The sequence below is a fragment of the Vanellus vanellus genome (assembly GCF_965231255.1).
Source record: "Vanellus vanellus genome assembly, chromosome: 11".
Classification (NCBI taxonomy): Eukaryota; Metazoa; Chordata; class Aves; order Charadriiformes; family Charadriidae; genus Vanellus; species Vanellus vanellus.
Genome location: NC_138916.1, coordinates 9,089,318 through 9,113,205, shown reverse-complemented (window position 1 = coordinate 9,113,205; position 23,888 = coordinate 9,089,318). Strand labels below are relative to the sequence as shown.

Sequence of the window (23,888 nt, the reverse complement as noted above, 5' to 3'; positions counted from 1 at the left end):
GTTGAAGTTATGTCAGGGGAGGTTTAGATTGGATATTAGGAAACATTTTTTCACTGAAAGGGCTTATTAACCATTGGAATAGGCTGCCCAGGGAGGTGGTGGATTTGCCATCCCTGGAGGTGTTTAAAAAAAAATGGGAGATGTGGTACTTGAGGACATGGTTTAGAAGTGGTTTTGTCAGGGTAGGTTAATGGTTGGACTTGAAGATCTTAAAGGTCCCTTCCAACCTCAGCAACTCTACGATTCTATGATTGGTTTAGAAATTAGATTTAGAAAATTTAATGAAAACACTTTTCAAAATGAAGTATCATAGTATTTCTAGCTTTCATCTTTCCTGCCTTAGTCCAAATTATGACATAAAGAATATACAAGTGTGGGGACTACAAGTCATAAACCAAAGTTTCAAGCTGCATGTTGCTTGAATTTATCCTGTATCCATTCCCAGTAACAAGTCAAACTGAATGTTAGCCACTAACCTTGGATCTTTGGTCACTATCTTGACCCAAAACCGTTTAAATACACTGTTCATTGTTACCAACTACTTTTAAAAAGCAAATTACTTTAAGGAAATTGTCTAAATGTGCTTGAGCTTTTAATTGTGATACAGTGCTCATACAGTGAATTAAAGTCAGTTCTATGGCAAAAATGATAGTCCTGGATTACAATTTACAAGAAGCATATAATTAGAGTATCCCTAATAGATGCTTAAAGTAAACAAAGTTAACATAACACTTGATTGTTTTGACTTGTGGCATTTTGAACCTTCTGTAATGCTTTGTAACTGTACTAATTATGAGTGTAATGAAGATACATTCATAAGGTTATTGATACACTGTATACAGTACCACATCTAATGCACAGTGACAGCTTAAAAAAAACAAGACAGAAATGCATACTGTACAGGGCTCACATCAGCTATGTTTAAGTTACCAGAGAAAATATTTTACTTTAATCTGATTTGGGAGTGAGGCAAATATGCATGACTGTAGTTTGAAGTCCCAATTCTGATTTTGGATTCATTGTCACATACCATAGTCTCTTATAAAATCAGCTCTGGTGACAGTGCCTGCATGCCAAGAAGCTGATTTTACAAAATATGTCATGATATTACACCTCTGTATACACTGAAGGAGTTTAGTTCATCAGCACTGCTTGTTCAAACCATCTTAGTACATCAAACCTCGATAACAGATAAATAAAAAACATTAAAACACATTTTTTATTGACAGCTATATGCATTCTTCAGCAAAAATTATTCAGACCTGTAATAATAGGCTCAAAAAAAATCATAGTGATAAAAGCTATTAAAAATAAAAGGAAAAGTACGCCTTCAAGGTGACATCCCTACTTGTAGCCTGTGTTATGAGTCTTGTCCAGTTACATCTATGCAACTACGTTAGCCCATAGTACCAGCTGAAGAATCTCAAATTTAGAAGCACCTCCCCAAACAAAGGCAGCTTTAAACTATGCACGGAGTTCTTTTCCGTAAATCAGTTCCCAACCAAAAAGAGCACTATACAAAAATATCTAGCAAACTAAAAATCAGCAAGAATCCGTAAGTGGAATATTATTTTTGTGAATACTGTAATAATTTGCCTTGAAGACTTTTAAAGTTGGAAAATCATTATAAACAACACCTAGCAGACATATAGCTCTTTTAAGCAGTAAGTGAAACTTTATAAAGTTTCAGGTCCCAAATGTGGGCTAAAAGTCAACCTTGTTGTGGGGACTGGTGTCTTCAAAAGGGCCTCTGAAATGCATGACCTCTAGAGTATGAAAGAACAAAATTAAGTAAATATCCCTCAAGTCACAAAGCAGTAACGGGCATGGTTTGTCTACAACAAACACATTTATCTCTGGGCCTGTGTCCTTGTGCATGTAGCAGTTACTGTTTATTACGCTGCCTGTGTTTACTTTACCTTTTGGTGTAACCAGGTACCTTCTGCAGGACAAGCTTTCCTAGCATTGTTTCTATCAGTGAAAGACCTTGTAAAGTACCAGTGCTGTCTGGTTTTAAATATTTATCACACTTTTTTCATAACAGTAAAAGAACAGCCCATCTGCACTATATCACAACTGGATTATTTGCATTCATTGCAGGCCTTGACCCTGCCGGTCCCTTGTTTGAAGGAATGTCACCAACAGACCGTTTATCTCCAGATGATGCAAACTTCGTAGACGCAATTCATACATTCACTAAACAGCACATGGGTCTCAGTGTTGGCATCAAGCAGCCTGTGGCTCATTTCGACTTTTATCCCAATGGAGGCACCTTTCAGCCTGGCTGTCACATCATGCATGTATATAACCACATCGCACAATACGGAATTACTGGTAAGAACTAATAGCACAAAACGGGAAGCTGGATTGCAGCTGCACTGACACTATCTCTGGGAAACCTTTACATATCTCTGTGGTCTTAAACAGTATCTAACAGGAGTATTATCTCCCATTATGTGGAAGGAAAATTCTGTTCTAGAAATTGGTTATCTTTTACATGTATTGAGTTCAAACTGTTCTTACTGACTCCGGTAAGGAACTTGTCTGCCTAGCACTTCTGAAAAGGAGGCCATGAGCATCCTGCTGTCAAGCACTTCTGAATAATTTCAAAGGTATTTGTTTTAGCGGTAGATGAAATGAGAAAACTTATTCTAATTAAGCCAGGTTCATCTAGTGCAATTAATTATTTCAAATCAAATAAGACACAGGGCTGTATTACTCACCTCTTTAGTTCACCTTTTCCCAACTCCCCATCCTTCAGCTGCGCAGATGATGCTCTCTCTAGGACCTGACTGCCAGTGTTCCAGGCTAGGTTTTATATATAGCAGCTTATTTCCAGTGTACCTAAATGTAAACATATAGAGAAACTGATGCAACATACTGAAAAGAGATAAAATACTGATGCACAGTGACAACCAGAACTGTTCACTGAAAATCCCCAAAGGAGTACTGTTCACCCAGCATACTGCATCGCAAAAACATTTCTCAGCTATCATCACACTATCTAAAAGTAGGCCTTATTTGTTAGCAGGTAATTCATGACAAATGTGAAACCAAGCATCAACTAGCAAGCTTATCAGTGAAGACATAAAAACTGTCCCTCATGACATATCCCAATTACACAGAAGAAAATAACTTTCGTAATTTGATGACAGTTAAGGAAGAAAAAGCTACTTACTCTCATAAAAGTATTTAATATTTTTTTTAAAGACATTTTTTGTTCCTTTTTCCTCAGTAGTAGCTGTAAGAAAATTCAATTCAACATGAGTTTGTCACTGCAATAGGGACAAAATATGACCTCTGTAAGCACCCAAAAGACAGTGTTCAGCCATTCAAGTGCTGTCTTTAATGTGGCATGATCTGAAAGACTGCATGAAGCCTCGTATTGTATTTCATATTGACCAAAACAGCCACGACAATGAAATCAAGGTTCATATTTACAGTCTTAAACACTTAGGCTAGAGAAGTTTAAGTAGCAAATTATTCAATTTTATTATCATGTGGGTTCAGCCAAAGTATTTTTGGATGAAAAGTAAAGTTGCTACAATAAATGATTTCTGAGGCAAAATAATGTTTTAGCAGTAAGGGGGTGGGAGGAAAACAGTAACATATGTTTATAGTCAGTTATTGTACTCCTCTGCAGTTGAAATGTTAAAGAGGAACAAAGGCATACAAAATTTTGTTGTTTGCATTTTTTCAGGCATCACTCAAACCGTGAAATGTGCTCACGAGAGGTCAGTTCATTTGTTCATCGACTCTTTGCTTCACAACGACAAGCAAAGCACAGCATACTGGTGCAACGACATCAACACTTTCAACAAAGGAATGTGCCTCAGCTGTAGAAAGAACCGGTGCAACACACTGGGCTACAACATCAGGGAGGAAAGGCTCCCAAAAAGTAGACAACTCTTTTTGAAAACAAGAGCACATATGCCTTTCAAAGGTTTGTGGGAATACTTGTTACAGTCTCCAGATTGATCACAGAGTGTGAGAATGAGCCTAAGCTTTGTGATCCTGTTTACCCATTTATTAAAGCTTATAACATCTATGGGAATAATCAATTTGCTGAGACAACTGAGAATCCAGGTAGGCCATCTTGATGCCCTTTCATCAAGATCCTGACTCTTAGTATTTCTGTGGGAAAAAGCATGCTGCATGCTTGCCACAGGCTAACTGTGGATCTGAGGCCTCAGAGATGCTCAGAGTCCTGATCTACAAGATTTTCCTACAACTGGCCTGTGCGAGTTTGTTATAATGTATGCAGGCATACAGCCAAGCCAAAAAAGCAGCACAATTGCTCTGGGAGGCCTGTAAAACCTTCTGTTCCAAGTTTGCCCAAATTTTATCTGCAATTAATCTACAAGACGTCATATAAATTATTACTTCTCAAACAATGCATAGGCAACAGAATAGCATGGACTTTGACACGGCAGAGCTGTAGCACTAAAATAAAATGACTGGTACTCTAGCTTTATCTCTATTCAATTACTTTATCGAGAGCACAAAGTAACAATTTTCTAAGCTCAGAGAGACAATCAATGTAGTTTCTTGCACGTATTACCAGACAGAGGGGAAGTAGTCTGACAGAGAAACAGGGCCTATCTGACAGTCTCCATTAAAACAGCCTGGGCCTGGCTGTTGGCTGGTTACAACTCAGCTGTCAGAGAGACCATGAGGCAACTGCTGCTGTTGAGCAGACACTCACCTGCCAGTGGGAAGGTTTATGTGCGTTTTAAAGCAAGAACAAGCAGGACTGAGTGGGATGAATGGCAGGGACACGCTTCTTTCAATGGACTTTCGGTGCAGGGGCTCTTGGCTCATGGCATTCCTCCTCATGACCTCCTTCCCCAGCTATTGATGGGGCATGAGGCGAGCAGCAGTGTGGCACAGCCTGTGCAGGGCTCCCACTCAGCGCCGCAGACCACCAGGGTTGGAGGAGATCTGAGGTGTGCCCAGCTCCTCACCAAGCAGCCACAGGCCCCTCAGCGCCTGCTGTGCCACAGCCCCGCCCCTCTCCTCAGCGCTGAGGCAGTGCCCCAGCCCCGCCATGGGGGTCCCTCACCACCTCACCCACTGCCAGGGCTGGCTGGTTCCCCTGGCACCACCAGAAAAGTGGGTGCCCAGCTCCTGCTGCAGGGGGTCAGCCCACTTGTCCCCCACCTGAGATACTGGGGTTGGGGAAGCGCTTTGAATGTCAACAGTACACCCCTGGCACGGATGCTCAAGGGCTTTCCAGTCCTGAGGAGAAATGTTTAAAAATGCTGCTTGCATTACGCACCTTGGTTCCCCACAGTGCGCGGTACTTGACTGCAGTATCAGAGATTTAAAAAAAAAAAAAAAAAAATACAGAAATACAGGTACTTTTAAAATAAATTTGGAAGTCTTCCACTAATGCAGCTGTGAAGTACACTGTTATGGCTCTAGAGGGGCCTGCTGAGCCCTGACTGATACTCAGAGCAGCTGAACCTGCTGGATCTCTTCTTATGCTTTTTAAAATGCCTCAGGAAGCTACCTGAAGTAGATTTTAAGAATTCTAGAGGCCACGTCTAGTTTCCGATGTAATTTTGCTGCAGTACAGTCAGGTCACTATCAGAATCAGAAAAGTGAATTGCTCCGAGGATGTGGCATCTGCTAACACCACACCCAGGCACAGAAACCCGGTACCCGTGTTGAGTCCTTCTCTGGAGATGGGGAGAGCTTCAGCTTGTGGTAAAATGCGTGTCTTAATGGCTTTGATTTCAATTCGAAACATGTTGCATTTTTATGCTTGGAGCTGGTTTTGCTTCAAAAAAACATCCTTGGCACATATGCAGATATCAGTGCCCCAGACAATGGCTTCCTTTCACAAAAGTTCCCAAACAAGGCAGCAACTGTGGGAGGGTGCGTACAAAGTCATCTTTGTAACGCTCAAAAAAAAAAAAAAAAAAAAGTTTGAAGATCATGCGAGAAGCCCAAACAGAAGAAATTTGAGAAATTCAGCATTACACTTCACAATCCTCTGTGTTTTCACACAATCTCACGTTTCCTTTTTCAAGTTAATGGCATTATATTCTGGACTGTACATTAATCCAGTTCAAAGGAAAAATGGTTGTTGCAAAGAAGTTAGCATCTATAATAAAGCTGTGATGGGACCCTGAGTCAGAGTTTTCATATGAATACTCTCACCTTTTTCTTTAAAGTGAGTATCATACTCGCAGCAAAAGCTTAGGCTTTATCAGATGTATACTAGAACAAACAATTTTTACAGGGAGAGAAAACTCAGAGAAAGACAGGATAGTAATAAAAGTGATCTGTAAACAAGCCTGCCTCCTTCATCCTCATCAGGTTTGCAGCGAGGAATCAGCCATTTTGTTTTCTACTGAGTGACACCTTTTCAAAAGAAAACACGTTGTTTCCTAACATACAACAACTATGAAACAACAACAAAAAGATACAGCTTTTCTAGCAAATACCTTCCATTGTGAACACTCAGAGCCGCACAAAAAAAAAAATAAATCTGTGCATATACATAAATAGATGTCTCCCTTAGCAGTATGGCGGAGCCATTCTCAGACGTAGTGAAGCCTAAAGTGGGTGAGGAGAGGAAATGAGGAAAGAGCAGTGTGCGATAATGTTCACAACAGTTTCCCATCTGTAACTTGACCAGATTGCAAGGATAAATACAACAGCCCTAATTCTTCCAAATACTCTGTAGTCTTTGTTAATAGAAATTACTTAGGGTTTTCTTAATTAACACCTAAATCTATCAGTTTTGTGAAGAAGGTGGCTGGTAGAATCACCGGACAGAGGAGTTTTGGACATTCGAACCTAGCTGACAACATCTGTGTGCACATGGCCTCTTACTGTATGTTGGGGTGGAGTTTTTTTCCTCATAACTTACTAAATGTAAAACATCGTAATCAGTACACTGATATTTCTTAGGCATTCTTCATTCTGACAATATTCAGTTCAAAGACTTTCCTAAACACTGTTCTTCTAGAAACCCACCAAGTCTTGAAGTATTAATGAAATCTTTCTTACAGTAATGTGCTTGAACAAAGTCATATTGTTAACGGACGCATGTTAAGCACAATGTATCATTATGCAGTCAGGGAAAGTTTGTGAGTCATCTGTTTTGCAGGGCAATTATCTAGCCCATCAGAGAAAAAGTCTGACTACATTGCATAAGGTCTTCAATCTGTATCATACATCTTTAGCCATGTCCAGTCATAAGGATTTGTCTGGTGACTAGATAGAGGGCTTGCCAGAAATTCTAACAATTAAACTTCAGAAAAGCTGAAATACTTCCCATGGAAGAATGTTTTACCCTACAAAGGGAACTCAGCCCAGGTTATCTTTTTTCTGCATCCTTTTAAACACAGCAACAGTGCCCCAAACCCTAAGGGATTACACAGCACAGAAACAACTAGAAAAAAGGATGATGTTTGAATCACAAAAAATTTGCTAAAAAAAAAAAAAAAGGCAAAATTGTTTTGCCTGAGAAATCTATTGCTTCTTTGACCATTAATTTTGTCACTTTCCAAATTCTTCCTTTCCATAGTCTATCATTATCAGTTCAAGATCCACTTCATCAATGAAATCCAAGGCAAGCAGATCGACCCAACTTTTACCATCTCTCTGACAGGCACTAAGGAGGATGCCAAAAACCTGCCCATCCCACTGTGAGTATTGATATTACATGCCACTGTACAAGTGAGAAACAAGGTGCCAATTTATAATACCATATCATGTATGTAATCATGCTATGAGTGAAATTGTTTAGTACACCTAAGTGAAGATGAACTGGGAGTTGTCCTCTCTTCACCCATACTCCCTCAAAATCACAAGCTTTTACAGTGTTCATACAGTCTTTGCATGAAAAATCTCTATAAAACAAATTTACTAATCTTGGAAGTTTTCCTGAAGATTAAGTATCCTGTCCACTTACTTTCAGTCCATCCCATGGCTAACACAGGGGGTCTAATCAATTAAAACACAAATAAATAAGCAACTGTAATTACAGTAAAGAATTCTGGATATTACTCATGATGGACACTATCTGTACTAACAAAAGCAAAGGCAGCAGTGTGGGTCAGCCTTTGCTCTAGCAGACTAAAGATGTAACATAGATGCTATTATGCAACACCCTTTCTTTTGCTGTCAGAAACCACTACTACTTCACCAGCTGTTCAAGATTCTCCCACTCTGCTTTTCAGGCATGTTGTCACATTTCACCACTTTATGTGCCTGGAGGAAGAGTACCCTAGAGACAGTAATGTTCCCTCCTGGAGAAGGAGGAGGAAACAGTTCTTTCTGTGGTTTTAAAGAGAAGAGAAACTATTTTTTTGCACTTGAATCCATAATAAAGACAGCATTATTCTGGTTTTGTTTTCTGCAGAGTTGAAGATATTAATGGGAATAAAACCTACTCTTTTCTCATCACCCTGGACACTGATATTGGTGAGCTAATAATGATCAAGTTCAAATGGGAAGGAACTGCAGTTTGGGAAAATATCTGGGACACAGTTCAAACCATAATACCATGGACAAAAGGTACCCGCCGACCAGGACTTATAGTGAAGACAATAAGAGTGAAAGCAGGGGAAACACAGCAAAAGTAAGTGTAATGAAGACACCACTTTTCTACAATAACACCACAGATGTTTTGGACACATTATCCTAGTTCAAACACAAGCATCTGAGCCCCAGCACTCACACCAATGGTGAATATATCCATGTACAACTTCTGGCTTTCCTCCCTCCCCCTCAGATCAGACTGCATTATTTTTAAGTGTTTTAAAGAATTTCTTTGTTCTCAGGTCAGAAATTAATAGCGGGAAACGTTCTGGCTCACCACTGCCACTAATCTGAGTTTAAGGCACAATAACATTGAGTGACAATTTTTTTGATACTTGGGAATAGAGAATAGAGAAGTTAGCACAAGGAAGAATTTTAACAAGTTCCACAATACAATTTTTCTACACAATTAATGACAATAACTGATGACAATCTCCGAATTATTTTTAGAATGTAATTATCTCACTCCACAAAGACCACATGAAATTTCAAAGAAACAAGATACTATGCAAGATAAATATTGATTTCAACATTAAGGCCATGAAAAATTCAAATTCCTACTTACAAAAAATATGCCAAATCTTAATTACTTGACTTTCAATACCTACTTCATAGAGAAACTCAGCATCATGATTCTTGAAAGTAGTCATTAGAAGGATCACGTGCAGAACTACACAGTCACCTGATTATTCAATGAAGGGTTTTATCATAAAATTCCATTATTTTTGTCTCATTCATTCAAGATATATGATGTCTGATAGCTGATAACAAATTACTACACTGTGCAGGCTGTATAAGAGGTTCCTGGAGTGATAAATTGTGGAAGCAAAGTCTCAACAACAGACATTTTGAAGTTTCTATAGTGGGCAAACAGAACATAAGCAGTCCTGCAAAACAAAAAGACTATCTATACTTCTACATACTACACTTTCACACGTAGTTTTTGCACTCTGGTTGTGCTTTTTTCTATATGAATTCAGTGACATGAATTCTGTCAGTTGAACTCTGAAGTAGCATCAGAGAGCAGTTTTCTGGAGAAAAAAAAAATTATGAATGCAAGCTGAAGCCTGTGTTTGGGTTTTTTGGGGGGTTTTGTTTGTTCGTTCATTTGTGGGGTTGGGTTTTTTTTTTTTGCGTGTGTGTGTATGTGTATGTGTGTGTGCATGTTCTTTTTTTCTTTCCCACCCTGCTGATTGCTTTGAAACTAGATCACCAAGTCTGAGTGGCCTTGTTCTCTACATACAGCAGTAATAACAGTTTTGAAACTGCTTATTCACACAGGGAAATTTCAGCCAGAAGACAGAATAACAAAACTTGTAATGATTCCCAGTGCTTTAATCTTTTGAGAAATTTTAACTGAGCAGTTTAATTAAGGTTAATGAGAAAAGTGTGTCTTACCTTATAACTGTGGCTCAGTCTTCGAAGATGATTTTTCCTTGCTACAGCGTCTTTCTAACCAGCACCAGTTATAACTACTGAAGACTTTCAGTGGAACAATACTTATTGGCAGAGCTGTATCTCCTCAATACTGACACAAAAGACAAATTAGACAATTTAAAAAGACATTTTCATAAGACAATCTGTGTATGCTGGTGGGCAGAGGAGGGATAATATTTTCTTGGGGTTTGTCCCAAATACGTTTTGAAAACGCATTTTGTAGGTATTTTCCTCTCCTAACCCAGAACTTGGTACATGCTCCTGCCATTAAAAGTACAGTTAAAAAAAAAAAAAGTACAGTTAAAAAAAAAATAACATCTCCTGCTGTTTTAAAAGCAATGATCCTGAATCAGTACTGACCTAGCTGCCAAAGCGAATTAAAGCATAGTATATACTGCAAATTAGAGAGCTCCGTTTAAATACTGCTTTTTGTACCTTGAGAAAAAAGTATGAACACTGGGAAAGGATTATGTCAGGTATACTCATTTTGCTAATCAGAAAGCTCCTGTCCAATACAGCTGTCTCAATAACCTGGCATAAGCCATTTACTAGTGATGTACTACTCAAGAAATAAGTAACTGAGGTAGGTAGTCATTATACTAACAAAAATGATGCTGGTATCTTCAGGTACCTAACGCTCCTTGGGAGTTTTTTTTTCTGCAAGCAGAAGTGGGAGCTTGTGTCAAGATTTTAATGGATACTGATTATGTGCTGGGTTTTGTTCTGTGCAATCTGGGCTTGTCACAGGAATGGAAAGGACATGTTACTGTTGAAATACTGTACAAATGCTTGAGGGGGGAATGAAAGATTATTAGGTGACTCTAAAAGGAGGAACAAAGGACAGTCAAGGAAAAAAGTATGTAGATTTCGGTATTCTTGAAAGACCAAACATCACGGATCGAAGAACTACCAATTTTGGAAATTCAGTATTAAAAAAAGGTAGTAAATACAAAATGCGTTTTGAGTTGTCTTGTGCTTTCTCGAGCATTTGAACAAACTGTTGACAATATTTTATCTCCATCTACTTTTACCTCACAATGTTCGTGATATTTATATACATGATAAATTTTCCTTTGTTAGATTATCTAGTGACAAATGCTTAGACACAACATCATAGCTTAAACTTAAGAAGTAGTCAATAAACAGACTATTATGAGTAATAAAATACAGATTCCAACACATTTGAGTTCAAATATGGAAGACATTTCTGTAGCATATGTAGTTGCTGATGTTGTCAGCATCCTACATAACTGATTTTTAGCCACCTCACAACTAAATACTAGTAGTCCAACTAGGTACTAGCAGGCCAAACAGTGCAATCCTGGTAGTAACAGTAAGAGTTGAAATGATGACAATGGCCACTGGTAGTACACAGATCAAATCACTATGAGGGTATGCTATGGCGAACAGCATGCTGTGCGTGATACCAGAGAGACGGAGGCATAATGCACTCCGTACACGGGAGTTGCCTACTCCTTTTACTCTGCACCTACTGTCTGGCAGCCAGATACATCTCTCTGCTCACAAGCCTATAAAAGCAATCAGATACCTTCCTGTAAAAGACAGGATGAAGAAAGTCAGATTCAGTGTACCTAGAGAGCACGCTTTTATACAGATATTAGCCCTAAAAAGTAACATTATGCTTACATGCTATGTTTTCTTTCTAGAATGACATTTTGTTCTCAAAGCATCGACAACGTTCACCTCCATCCAGCCCAAGAGAAAACATTTGTGAGATGTGAAGATCGCTTTCGGAGAGAAAACAGAAAGTGAGCAAGAATACAGAAAACAACCACTCAGAATATATTCAAAATACTATATATCTAGTAAAATGTTTAAAAATACACAGCTACATTAGATTTAAATATCCTGATGGATTCAGAGGTGGTGAAGAAAGTATATTAAAAAAATCTAAATTTTGTGCTGCAAGGGTAAGCTGAAATATGTGCTTTGTTCACCTATGAGTCTACTCTCAAAGTGATCAATGACCAATTTCATCAACAGCAACTGTCAATTTTAAATTGTTTAGTTTTAAAAAACACCTGTTCACTAGAAATAAAAAGATTACTATTTGAAAGAACCATTGCAAAAAGCCTATGAAAAATTTCATTTTGTTGGATTTAAGGGACCAGAGGAGCCTCATTTCCCATTAAATACTTTAAAACATTAATAATGACTACTATCAGTTAAAACTTTCCTAAATTATTTCTTAAAAAATAAGTAATTAAATAATTCATAGAAGAAAATATTCCCAAAGAGGTAAACTGTTAACAAAGAGCTTGAACTTTTTACTTTATAACATTCAAAAACTAAAATGCATCTCAACATATCAAATGCTTGAGTTCTCTCGTAACCACCCAACAAGCCAAATAACCATATCACCTAAAAATGCTATACTAAACTTTGTCCTATTGGAAAATGCTTTGCTGTTTAACTATTTTAATTAAAGTACTGATTTAAATTACTAGTAATTTAATTATTTTAACAATGCTTAGTATATTACATGCAATTCTAGTATAAGTAAGTCCAGTTAACTTTTGCATTAAAATTATTTACCTGTTCAGGTAAGGCCTGAGATGTTTAGATTTTAAATCACTGTATAGCAGATTTTAGCTATGATTTGAAACTGCATTAATAAATGAAAATGGTAAAACCCTCCATCACCTTCAACGCACATAATTAAACTTTATAAATTCAAACATATACAATTCCCCTGTTTCCTATTTCGGAGTATAAATGACATAGAAACATTGTCTCAGATTATTTTTATTTTATGGTTAGTGCATATTGAAATAGAAATCAAGATGTATGTCAATATTTCATTTGTCACTTTGCAATGCTAAGCACAAGATTCATTAAAAACTATGTTTCTACAACTCTGTATTCTGAATGTAATTTGTTATAAACGTTCTCTAAATGGTAAAACGCATTCAAGATAGTCCTAAGACCTGAAGCAAAGCATATTTTCTATGCCAAGATATTGCAGGGAATTTTGAAAAGATACAGATGTTATCAGGATTAAAGTGAAATTTATTTAAATAGTGTGACAAATGAACAAATTGAGCAGGGCGAGCAATCCTGCAAGCAATGAACAGTGATCAAATGTTGAGTGCAGGCATCTTTGCTAACCATTCAGAATATGAACTTCTTTTAAAAGCTGTTTTCAATAACTACCATTCCTTTAAACAAACAAGAATATTCAACACAGAAACAGAAAGGCTGACTAAATATGACAGGAACTGAAGCATACTTAATTTTCAAATGAGAACGGTTGTCCATGGTGTAAGTTTCAGGAGCTGATCTGATATTTAAAATGGGCACTTGGAGTAGCGTCTTGATTTGGGAAAATACTTATAGATTGAGATACAAATTCCATGTAATAGAATCTTTATATCTTCACTGAAAGTGAAAGTTCATGCTTTAAAAGATTTGCTCAATGAAGCATATAGGTTTTTTAAACACAAAAAGCATTTCCATCTTCTATGTCAAAAATTACAGTTTAAGTGCTTAATTCATGTTTCATCCCAAATACTTAAATTTCCTAACATAATTATTTTATTAAGGCTCTGTAATATGTTCTGTGTTTATATAAAAATTGATCACTTAAAATACAACAGCCAAAAGTCAAATCAGGAGCACACACAGAAGAGGGAAATTTCAGCAATAAGTATCCCTGAAAGAGTTAGGTAAGCACCACACCTTTTTTAGATGATGGTTGGTTGGTTTTGGTTGGGTTTTTTGTTTTGTTTGTTTGTTTGTTTTTTTCATTTGTAGTAGCTATAATCCACTGGAGACACAGTAACAGCATTTTTAGGGGCATGAAGTTAAAATAGCCCATCCCCTGAAGAATAACAGACAAGGAACAAATGACAATATGTCCATTTTAGTTTTCCAAAGCAGAATGAAAAATGAAACAGTGACAGAACAGAGAGAGAAGTATGTGTGTGGCTAACTCAAATTATACATCTCCCTAGATTGTTTCTGGAATTCTATTTTTGCTTCTGGAGAAAGCTAAAGAACTGCCACTTTTACTTCTCATGTTTCAGGTTGTTTTGTTTATAAAGTACATGTCTATTTATAGAAGAATTGAAATTGCATCTACAACACTGGTTATCATCAACTTTTTAAGCTATGAACTCTGTAAGCTTCCTGAACCAAATGCTACCCCTGCTCCTCAAAAAGGCTTTGGTCAGAAGGTAGCGAAGGATCATAGAATTGCTGAGGTTGGAAGGGACCTTTAAGATCATCAAGTCCAACCATTAACCTACCCTGACAAAACCACTTCTAAACCGTGTCCTCAAGTACCACCTCTCCCATTTTTTTTAAACACCTCCAGGGATGGCAAATCTACCACCTCCCTGGGCAGCCTATCCCAATGTTTAATAACCCTTTCAGTGAAAAAACGTTTCCCAATATCCAATCTAAACCTCCCCTGACATAACTTCAACCCATTTCCTCTCATCCTAAATGACGACAGCACAAGAGACAGAGGCTAGAAAGAACCAGACTGTGCTGCTTCTCCGGTGCAGAAGCTACAATGTCAGTGTTCTGCTACACCTGAAAAAAAGCACTAGTTGGTGAGACAGCTGTTAATGAGATTTCTATGATATAAAACATACATACTCACAGAGCCTTTCAACTGATGATTTAGCTGTAGTTACATATCCTAACACACTTGGAAACATTTTAGACATTAGAATTGGCATTTCTTTCACATTACTATCACTTACTTGGTAAGAAGGCTGATAGATCTAAACTTCAGGAGAAACAAGCTTGGAAGTATTAGTTGGAAGCAGATGGAAAAAGGGTCAGAGATGTCTACAGTGTGCTGAAACTCAAGGAACGGGATACAGCAGTTTGAGGACTTCTGAAGTTTCTGAGGAAAAAACATTCTCCAGTTCAACTGAAACAAGCTAGTATATCCTCAGGTAGCACAATCTGAAAACTTCTAAGTCAAATAGGAAAATTAAAAGAACATTCAATATTTGAACTCTTGCAGATATTAAGATACTTATTCTGGTGTAGTTTTTTTACAAATCATACGTCCAAATAAATCCTGTCCCTATGTTTTGAGAACCATTAAATAATTTCTGATATAAAAATGAAATAAAGCCCAAGTTGCAGCATAGTCAAAGTCTTACAATGCCTGAACATAACACTGAAGTCATACCTACAACTGCAAGTGCCTATGGTGGTGCCTCCCTTTGTGCTCACTGGAATTATCTGTCTCACTCCGAACACCTGAAGTGAGACCTGGGAAGCCACCAGCTCGCTCCTGCCAGAGCAGGCAGAGCTTAGAGCCACATAATGACTGCTGTCCTCTCAATCACCTCTCTGTAATAACCAACCTCCAGTGGTCAGAAGTAAAAATCTCTTCCTTCCTTTTTGTTTTTCCTGCAAGAAATATTGGAATGTTAATTAAAAGGCAAACTATATCAATGACTTACAGTCTGTATGGTATAAACAGTTTCATAGCTTAAGAGGGGTTTGATGCCCTTCTCGCATTCACACCATTCTGACTATACACACTTCTGCACCAGAGGTGAAGGTACACACTGAATGACTAAAACATTATAAAATACAAGATGAATAAATGAATAGCTATAACTAGGGACTAAGTCAAATATTGGTTAGAAAGATTACAGCTGTTTACATACTCATGTTTCCCCCAAACACATTTTCAAATATAAACAAAATTTGTACTTTAGCTTCTTAGGCGTTATTTCTACCCCTCTGGTTTGCGTTCCTAGGCAGAAATTCAAATGCAAACATCACCAAATTTATTAGGCACCTATAATGCTGATTTGCAGAATGGCTCTGCTCCAACCGATTTTCTTTTAACACCTTTTGCCCTGACAGTGCTATTTAGCTACAAGGGGAAGCACTTCTGTAAAAAAAGTCAGAGGGGGGTGGGTGGGAAGTACTGCAAGGAAGGAACTCTGAATATGCTTTGATTACATCAAAGCATATGCTGCTCAGTTAGGGAAACTGATGTCTAAGCAGGCCATTCTCAACAAACAGCCCTAAGAATGAAAGACTAGGTAGAACTTGGCTTTTAAAAGCAAACTTATCACTTAAATCAACTATACAACAGAAAAACACAGAGACCCAGCTTAGCAGTGTTAAAACACCTTGCAAAAAGCAAATTTGCTCCTTTGAAAAGTCTTATCCATCAGTTGTGCATTCAGAGTATTGCATATTAATTCCAGTATTCCTCTTCAAAACATATCTATTTCAGCAGGTACCATTCAGTAGCTACGGTGCCAGGCTTGAACACCCCACCAGGAACTAGCTTCCATTTTGAAGACAACAAGAGAGAAAGCTTTATTCCTGTGATCACACAAGTAATTTAAAGATAAATTTAGGGCACTTCCCTAAAAAAGTTACACAAAACCATTTACTCTTATATTTAACTGCATGATGTTAAAACTGGGAGGTACACTTTGATAGTACAATTACTTTTTGGCATGAGAGCTCCTTTCTAGTGAAAGCCCCAAATTAAGTAGAACCTGCGTATTCCTTTTTTTGCTTTCAGGGTTCAAAAAGTAAATGGATCTTCAGAAGATGATTTCATCAAGTCTATTTATTAATGCATTTCAAGTTTCAAAAAACCTTACATATCTTTGCACAATACTTTATTTTTTGCATTTTTAGTAAAAATTTCCAAAGTGAACAAAAAAAGATACTGTATAAAACACAGTGGACATGAAATCGACAGTAGTATTCTGTTTCATTGTCTTGAACTTTCTTTCGGTTTTACCACATCTTGACTTGCAGTGGAGAGTTCAGTGCACATTTCTGTTTTCAGAAAACATTTAACTTAGACTCAAAATAAAATAAGGGCAGCATTTGTCTGCCAAAATCCTACCACAGGATAACATTACAGGCAAAAAATTTACATGTTCCAAAGTCTACCACACTCAAGAAGTTACTAAGAACTCTTGCTGAATAAAAGTCACCATTTTAGAAATGCAAACCCACTTCCAATCTTTGCACAGTCTTAAAACAAATGTATTTAAAATGACTTAAAAGCAACTACGTACACGCCTACCTAGTTAAGATCATTTAGAATTATTTATATAGTCTATTGGACTTGGGGTTTCATGTACAAAATTTGTCTAAACCATGTACAAAAAGCTGTATTTTGAAAAAGTTACCACATACTGTACAAGTTTACAAGGAAGAGATCCCATTATATTCTGTAACATTTTTGGCCTTGCTGGCTTGCGTCACATTATGAGAATGATTGTGTAAACCTTATACTCTTAAAAAACAAAACAAAAACAAAAAACAAACAAAGGAAGCCTGTCCAACCCTTAGTAAGTTTTCTCCTAAGCAAAGCCAGGAAAATTATAGCCATTTGCGTCTCTAATTAGCTTGGTGCTTTTGGAAAACAAGCAATAAATATATCACACGCTTCAACATTTTGTAATGCCCCCTTTCATCTCCTGCATAGCAGTAAGCACCTTAAGACATCTTTTGTTTCCTCTTTCAAAAATGCCAATTATTTACATTCGTAATAAAAACTTTGGAATGGGACACTGTGCTGTTGAACCTCACTACTGGTATAAAATGTGGGAAAATTGGTAGTCCTAACTACAATTTCAACTCTGCCACAGTAGCTGGGCAAATTGCTCTATTTTAGTGGTTATCAATCAACAGTATCATGCTGAAAAGTTATCTGAATATCTGATAAATTAAAAAATAAAATAAAAAACCAACAGCTTTTCTTTCTTTCCACAACCCTCAGAACACAAACCGAATTCTCGTACTGTAAGAATATCCAAACAGCCCAAATAAACTGGTTGCAGATTTTAAAACAAGTTGAATAACAGGCAGATTTTTTTTCTAATAAAGCATGGAAATATTTCACCTAACTATTCATTCTTTAACTGAATAATCAGACAAATTAAAAATATTTATGCTGAACTACAAGAAATTAGACACAGAAAACATTTTTGAAACATTCTGGCATTTGCAAAGTTTGCGGAACACCTGTTATATCTCTGAAAGACCATTCAATCTTGTATGCTATGTCTTAGCAGCTGTTTGATAAAGATGAAACGAGTGCTTGAAACAACTTTGATCATGATAAAAAAAACGTTTGATTTGATTCAAAATTGCTGTGTAAAGCATCACAGGATCCTTGACCATTACACACCATCATCCTCTGTTATCCTGAGTATGTCAATTAAACAGTAATTTCTTCATTAATAGCGGAAAAGTTTTATAATACAAAGAAACATCCATATTGCAATTCTCTTGTTTACAATTGCACACAAGTACGGGTGTACGTTAGAAATACATGTCTGCATATAACAATGTATATACATTGACAAGTAATGTCTCCAATGCTGAGGTGGTCTAGCTTCCTAGCCTTGTCTGGCAGTTGAAAAATATATATTTTTTTTTTTTTTTTCAAATCTTGAGTAAAAGTTTTACTACAGCCATATTTGCCTGCAAGTGAAGAAAATGCAGCAATGAAGAGCACACAAGGGGGAAAGAATCATGATACTCTAGGACTTTGTGCCACTAAATTAAAAATATGCAAGAAAAACACTTTTCTTCTTTTTGAGCTGGAAGATTTGCTCATTAAAAATTAACCATTTCCACTTCTTTTGAGGGCATATCATGCCTTTTTCTTTTTCCTCTTCGATTTTTGAGAGATAGAACGGGGACAATGACTTATTAGGTTTTCTTTGGAGTGAGTTTTCCCATTGTAGGCACTAGGAAGAACCAAGGCAAAAAGCTGCAGTCAACGTCTCATATGTCCCATCTGATAACTCTCCCGGGGCCTTTGCCGCTGTGGTGGCTGAGTGGTTTGTGGTGGTCTCCTCCTTTTTAAAGTGCCTGTTGCAAAGAAAGGTACCTATTATTAAAATGAATTTTAAAAAATAATTTATTTCCAGAAAAGTTTCCCTGGCCACACAAATTAAATATAAGGCTTCAGATTTAGACCTGCAAGGTTTTAAACGGATGATTAACTGCATTGCATATTTACAGAACACATTTTATTATCTCAACAGTAGTTCCTTAAACAGGCTGATTCTTATAATACATACATGGAATAGCAAATAAAAGGAACTCTGACTTAGAAAAAGACTTCAAAGCTTTCTTTTGATACGCATATTATGCTATAGAAATATAAGGCAAGGGTTACACTTTCATGAATTGTTTCACTGGCGTGAATTCCATTTGTGGCTTCACAGTGCCAGACTAAGAACTGTAGCTTGGGACACCTGAAATTTCCCTTTAGAACAAAATAGTTGAGCATAAAACACTTCTCTAAATTTCATTACCTAGTGTACTCACCTGGGAGTGGTTTATGAGGAGGCAACTTTGGATTACTGCTCGGAGTATGAACACTGCATATCTTAATGAAACCCGCCATTAACATGATCAAGGCAATTCCCATAAGCAACACTGCCCACCAATAAGCCTAAAAACATTAAGAAAAAAAGATTTTGGGAGGGCTGGCACATACGCACAAGAGACAGGGGTCACTGAACATGGCTTTCCTTTGCCTTTTAAAAGTCATTAAAAAGCTGTTCTGAAACATCACATAAAAGACCCTAACATTTTAAAGAAAAACGTCCCCAAAGTTCTTACACAAAAGCCCCAAATACTTCAGAATCATTCTATTATCAGAAGAGTATTTCACACAAGATACACTACAACAGAGCTATATAAGCCTAAAACAATCAACAGCTTACACAAAATTGACTGTGCAGCTCTAGAACCGTGTTTCATTGTAGCTCTCCTCCCAGTCTATTATTAGGAAAGTGTCATCTAGATCTAGTGCAACAAAAATAAATATATTGATCTATAGCATTTCCTAACTTCCTTAAAAGAAATCAGAGCACTCAAATATGAAGACTTAAAGTGGGAAAACTCAGTAAATTAAAAACCCAAACGTTAACACCAAAACAGACAGTGACTAGATGTATGAACACAAAATATTTCCTTGTTTACTGGTTATTTATTTGTTTCCATTCCCTTCAATCCACCTTATTTGCTTCACGCAAGGTGCTTACAGAAAAACTCGTAAAACAAGGACTGACTGTAGTTTGAAGAATGCTCAAGTACTGCATATATACAACGCTTACCAACTGTGAATACTGATTAACAAGAAAATTTTATTAGACTGGTAAGATGAGAAAATACCTACCACAATCCATTCCGCAATATTTTCATACAGCTCCGGATTAAAAATTGCTTTCTTTAATCTAGCTAGAGGGCCATCAGCATCTACTAGCCGACACCTCATAAAGACATCACAGTAGCCTTTAAAATCATTACAAGGAGATCCAGGTTGCAAAGTAATAGTTTCACGACCAAAGTGTTTCTCCCACTGGTGAGAGCCTGTACTTGCACAAGTAGCTGGGTCCACTGAAAAGTTAATACAAATTAGATTAAATCGAACCATTATTGTATTAAAACATACGTGCACAAATACCTTGGTGCTCAATTGTTCAAAATGCTTTTGAAAAATTTCAAGTTTCTATTAATCTGTAAAAACAAAAATATATTGTTTGTTTCCTACAAAATACAAGGCAGTCTAAATAAGAACAAAATCACAGTACACTCTCAAGTTAACAAAAACTAAAATTTAAACACCGTGAGAAAATTCCTCAGATACCTACTGCTATGTTTAGGCCTACAGTTCAGACCAATCTTACTTTTTCTCATGCAGCAGACATGACACAATTCTCTATCATCCTTGCCATCTGAACTAGCACATGTACATTCCTCCAAGTCATACTTCTCACAGATAGAGCCAGCACATTGCTGTTGGAGACAAAAGCACAAGAACACAAAAATCAATTTCACTTTTAAGCACACTGGCATTAGGAAAGATATTAATTTTTAATGATGGAAAGCATAACCGTAGCTCTAAAGATACTTAGCAATAAAAATACTAGCTTAAATTTATTCTTAAGTTTATAAAACACAAAACTTACTACAGTTATTTAATTGCAGTGTTTAGGATCATTGATTTTTTCTTTTAAAGTTGATCTACCCTATCTTATTTTTTAACACTGTATCTTCTTTTAGGTCCTCAGAGTACCCTGCAAAACACTGACAGCACTGCAATTCACACTGAAACACGATTACTCCAAGCCGTAGTTAGAAAAATAAATCAAAAGCATGTCTTCAAAAATATTTTATCTCAGAAAAATAAAAATTAATGGCAGGAAAGATTTTGTATTTAATTCCACTGTGGGAGAACCCTTCAAATTAAAATAAAATAAAAAAATCTATGTATTTATAATCTTGTTTCAAAATCAAAACCAGCACACTATATAAAGACAATTCCTCTATCTTTAAGATGGCTCTAAATTAGCTGAAAAATTATTACAAGCAGTATCATTTGATTAAAATCCCAGACTGCAAAAAACGGGGACTTATAACAACACAAGTTACAGCTCTTTAAGAGGATGACTTTTTTTGCTTCTTTCTGCTTCCAAGTAAACATAGATCAATTTATAAGAGACTTCTCATCAATTATTTCATAGCAACTGCCATTGACTCCTGAACCCAGGAAACTAATGGCAGTTCAGAATAATTCCATACACTTGCACATCTGTGTTACATGTACATGGGCAGAGGAATGTATATTTTTATTAAACCAAATTCAACACGTATTGATAGCATATCTAATTTTCTAAGGCAACAGAGTTACTTGACCGAGACTGAAGAAAAATGAAAAGATGAAACTAGGAAATAATACACTTTCACATCCCTGATTTTTACAAAAAACTTTCAATGGAACTTTCTCAAATAGCAAAGCTAGCTTGACATTTGTTACCTGCTCCTTAATATTTGGTGTACCTTCACAGTTGTTTTGATTGAAGCCATTAAATCAAACATTTTTATCAAAAAAGAGATTAATCTTACACTCTTCTCCCTTAAGTACTGAAACCATATCACTTCATAATGCAGTGCCTTGCGATAAACAACTGCAGTCGCATGTGACTGTACAAAACCATACCCCATTTATGCAGACTTGTGTGTTCCTGTTGCAATCTGTGAAGTTTGGTTTGGGCTCAGATGCTGGGCAGAGTGCGCTAAAACCATTGCACATCCCTTCTCGCGCACAGTCAGAGTCATTCCGACACTTATCAGTCTTCAGTTTGAAAGTGCAGTGTGCAGTACAACATGGGCCTTGGCTGGGGCTAGAAACAAAAAGAAAACATGGAGGGAAAGAAAAAGCATGAACAATTCTAGAAGAACTCTTCATCCTGAAACCTACCCAAACACTCAACATATTTCCGACTTGTATTAAGTAAAATGTGAATTGCAAAGAATTTTTTCTGTCCCTTAAGGTAACAAGAAGTTACTGTGCTGATTACAGATTTCTTAGTCATTGTAGTAACTAATTAAACTATTTGAACTATATTAGAAGAACAGTACAAGCTCATTTAAAATTAAAATATATAGAAAATAACAGCATTTCAAAGTTTGCATATATAAAACATTCCATTAGCAAGTTGGCAAAATGAATTCAGGAAGAACTGATTAGTTTGATAGCATTGGTTTCAATGTAATAAATAATCAAGATTTATCTGTCACCAATTAACATCTGTAAGAATTTTTTTTTTCTGCTTTCTGCAGCCACACAACTTACATTGTTTAAAGCTTCTTTCTGAAGCTGTGTTTGAGAACATATGCCATTACCAGCAGCAGCAGAGTGAAGGTTATAAAACATACTTAAGTCCTTGATTAAATCTAAGCCCCCTGAGTTCTCATCTCATATTATTCTGTATCTCCACACTATTCACAGCAAGCTCCTTGGCATTCAGTGGACATCAGAAGACAGCACAGACCTTCTGCAGGTCAGGATCTCTCTATTTTAAAACTATTGCATGCTAAGAAAAACACCACTCTTGCATCACACATGAAAAACACTCAAAGACATGTAAAGCAGCTGGAGAGATACCATAATTTTCCTAAAATGTATTTTAACATGTTATTCATGTGATCCATTCTTATGCTTGGATTTGCTTTACATATCTTTGGAGATATCTTTGTACAGCAAAATTTTCAAACTTAACAGAACTGGAAAAAAGGCAATCCTGAAACAAAACCGATGCAGCAATTCATATTTCAGACTATTCCAGCAGGGCATAAAATTAGACTGCAGCCAGCTGAACACAAGAGAGCAAAGGAAGGAGGTGGTGGTGGCACCTGGTGTACTTGAAAACAGCTCCTCACCACAGGCACAACATAAAACAAAATCTCAGAAACCAGTTACACAACAAGACTACCTAAGGCATTTATTTTGGCAGAATTTGCAAGGGGGAAGACAAGCAAAATTATTGCAACTATGAATTCACAGGAGATGGTCCTTCTACCATGGCTACACCGTCAAATACGTTTTAACAGCAGATGTTACTTTTACTTCCACTCACAGGATGACAAAGATCATTTTTAGGGCAGGAAAGTTTAATTACAACAAAATTGTGTATGCTGTATTTAAAAGTTGAGCTGGTTTAGATTTAATTAGCGATCTTCTCTTCATCTTTGTCTAAGAGTCTAAGCAGATGTTTAGATTTAGGTCTGTCTCTAAAGAGGAACAAAACCTTCCTCCTTTTATGTGAAAAAAATGCACTTAAGTTTTCAGATGAGGTAAAAATTTAACATGTATCTCAAGTGGCAGAACTAAAAGATAGAAGTTGACTTACTTCACTGTAAGTCTTATGACCTTGAAGAGTTCCTCTTATAAAATCACTGTTTACACAACACTGCCAAGATACAAGGTGACTTAAAAACATACTTCAATTTAATTTATAAAACAAGCATTTAAAGAAAAAAAAAAAAAAAAAAAAAGATCGACTAACTATATCCTTCAGTCATCTTCCAACTAGTTAGGCAATGCTGTAGAAACGGCACTA

At 36.7% G+C, this 23,888-nt stretch overlaps 2 protein-coding genes across 2 annotated transcripts in view; one reads left to right on the top strand and one right to left on the bottom strand.

Annotated features, from left to right (window-relative positions):
• Positions 1-11,766, top strand: part of LIPC (lipase C, hepatic type) — a gene marked incomplete at both ends in the record, with an annotated part of 87,676 nt that extends 75,910 nt beyond the window's left edge. Inside the window, 5 exon segments of the mRNA XM_082488951.1 lie at positions 2,101-2,334; positions 3,701-3,943; positions 7,541-7,661; positions 8,378-8,596; positions 11,661-11,766. Of these exon segments, the coding sequence (XP_082345077.1) occupies positions 2,101-2,334; positions 3,701-3,943; positions 7,541-7,661; positions 8,378-8,596; positions 11,661-11,766 (923 nt within the window).
• A 4,713-nt stretch (positions 11,767-16,479) lies between these two features.
• The window catches only part of ADAM10 (ADAM metallopeptidase domain 10), a 52,182-nt gene continuing 44,773 nt past the window's right edge, over positions 16,480-23,888 (bottom strand). Inside the window, exons 12-16 of the mRNA XM_082488538.1 lie at positions 21,986-22,169; positions 20,673-20,781; positions 20,162-20,382; positions 19,306-19,432; positions 16,480-18,843 (exon numbers count right to left, since the gene is read on the bottom strand). Of these exons, the coding sequence (XP_082344664.1) occupies positions 18,749-18,843; positions 19,306-19,432; positions 20,162-20,382; positions 20,673-20,781; positions 21,986-22,169 (736 nt within the window). The 3' untranslated portion in view covers positions 16,480-18,748. The remainder of the gene's footprint in view (positions 18,844-19,305; positions 19,433-20,161; positions 20,383-20,672; positions 20,782-21,985; positions 22,170-23,888) is intronic.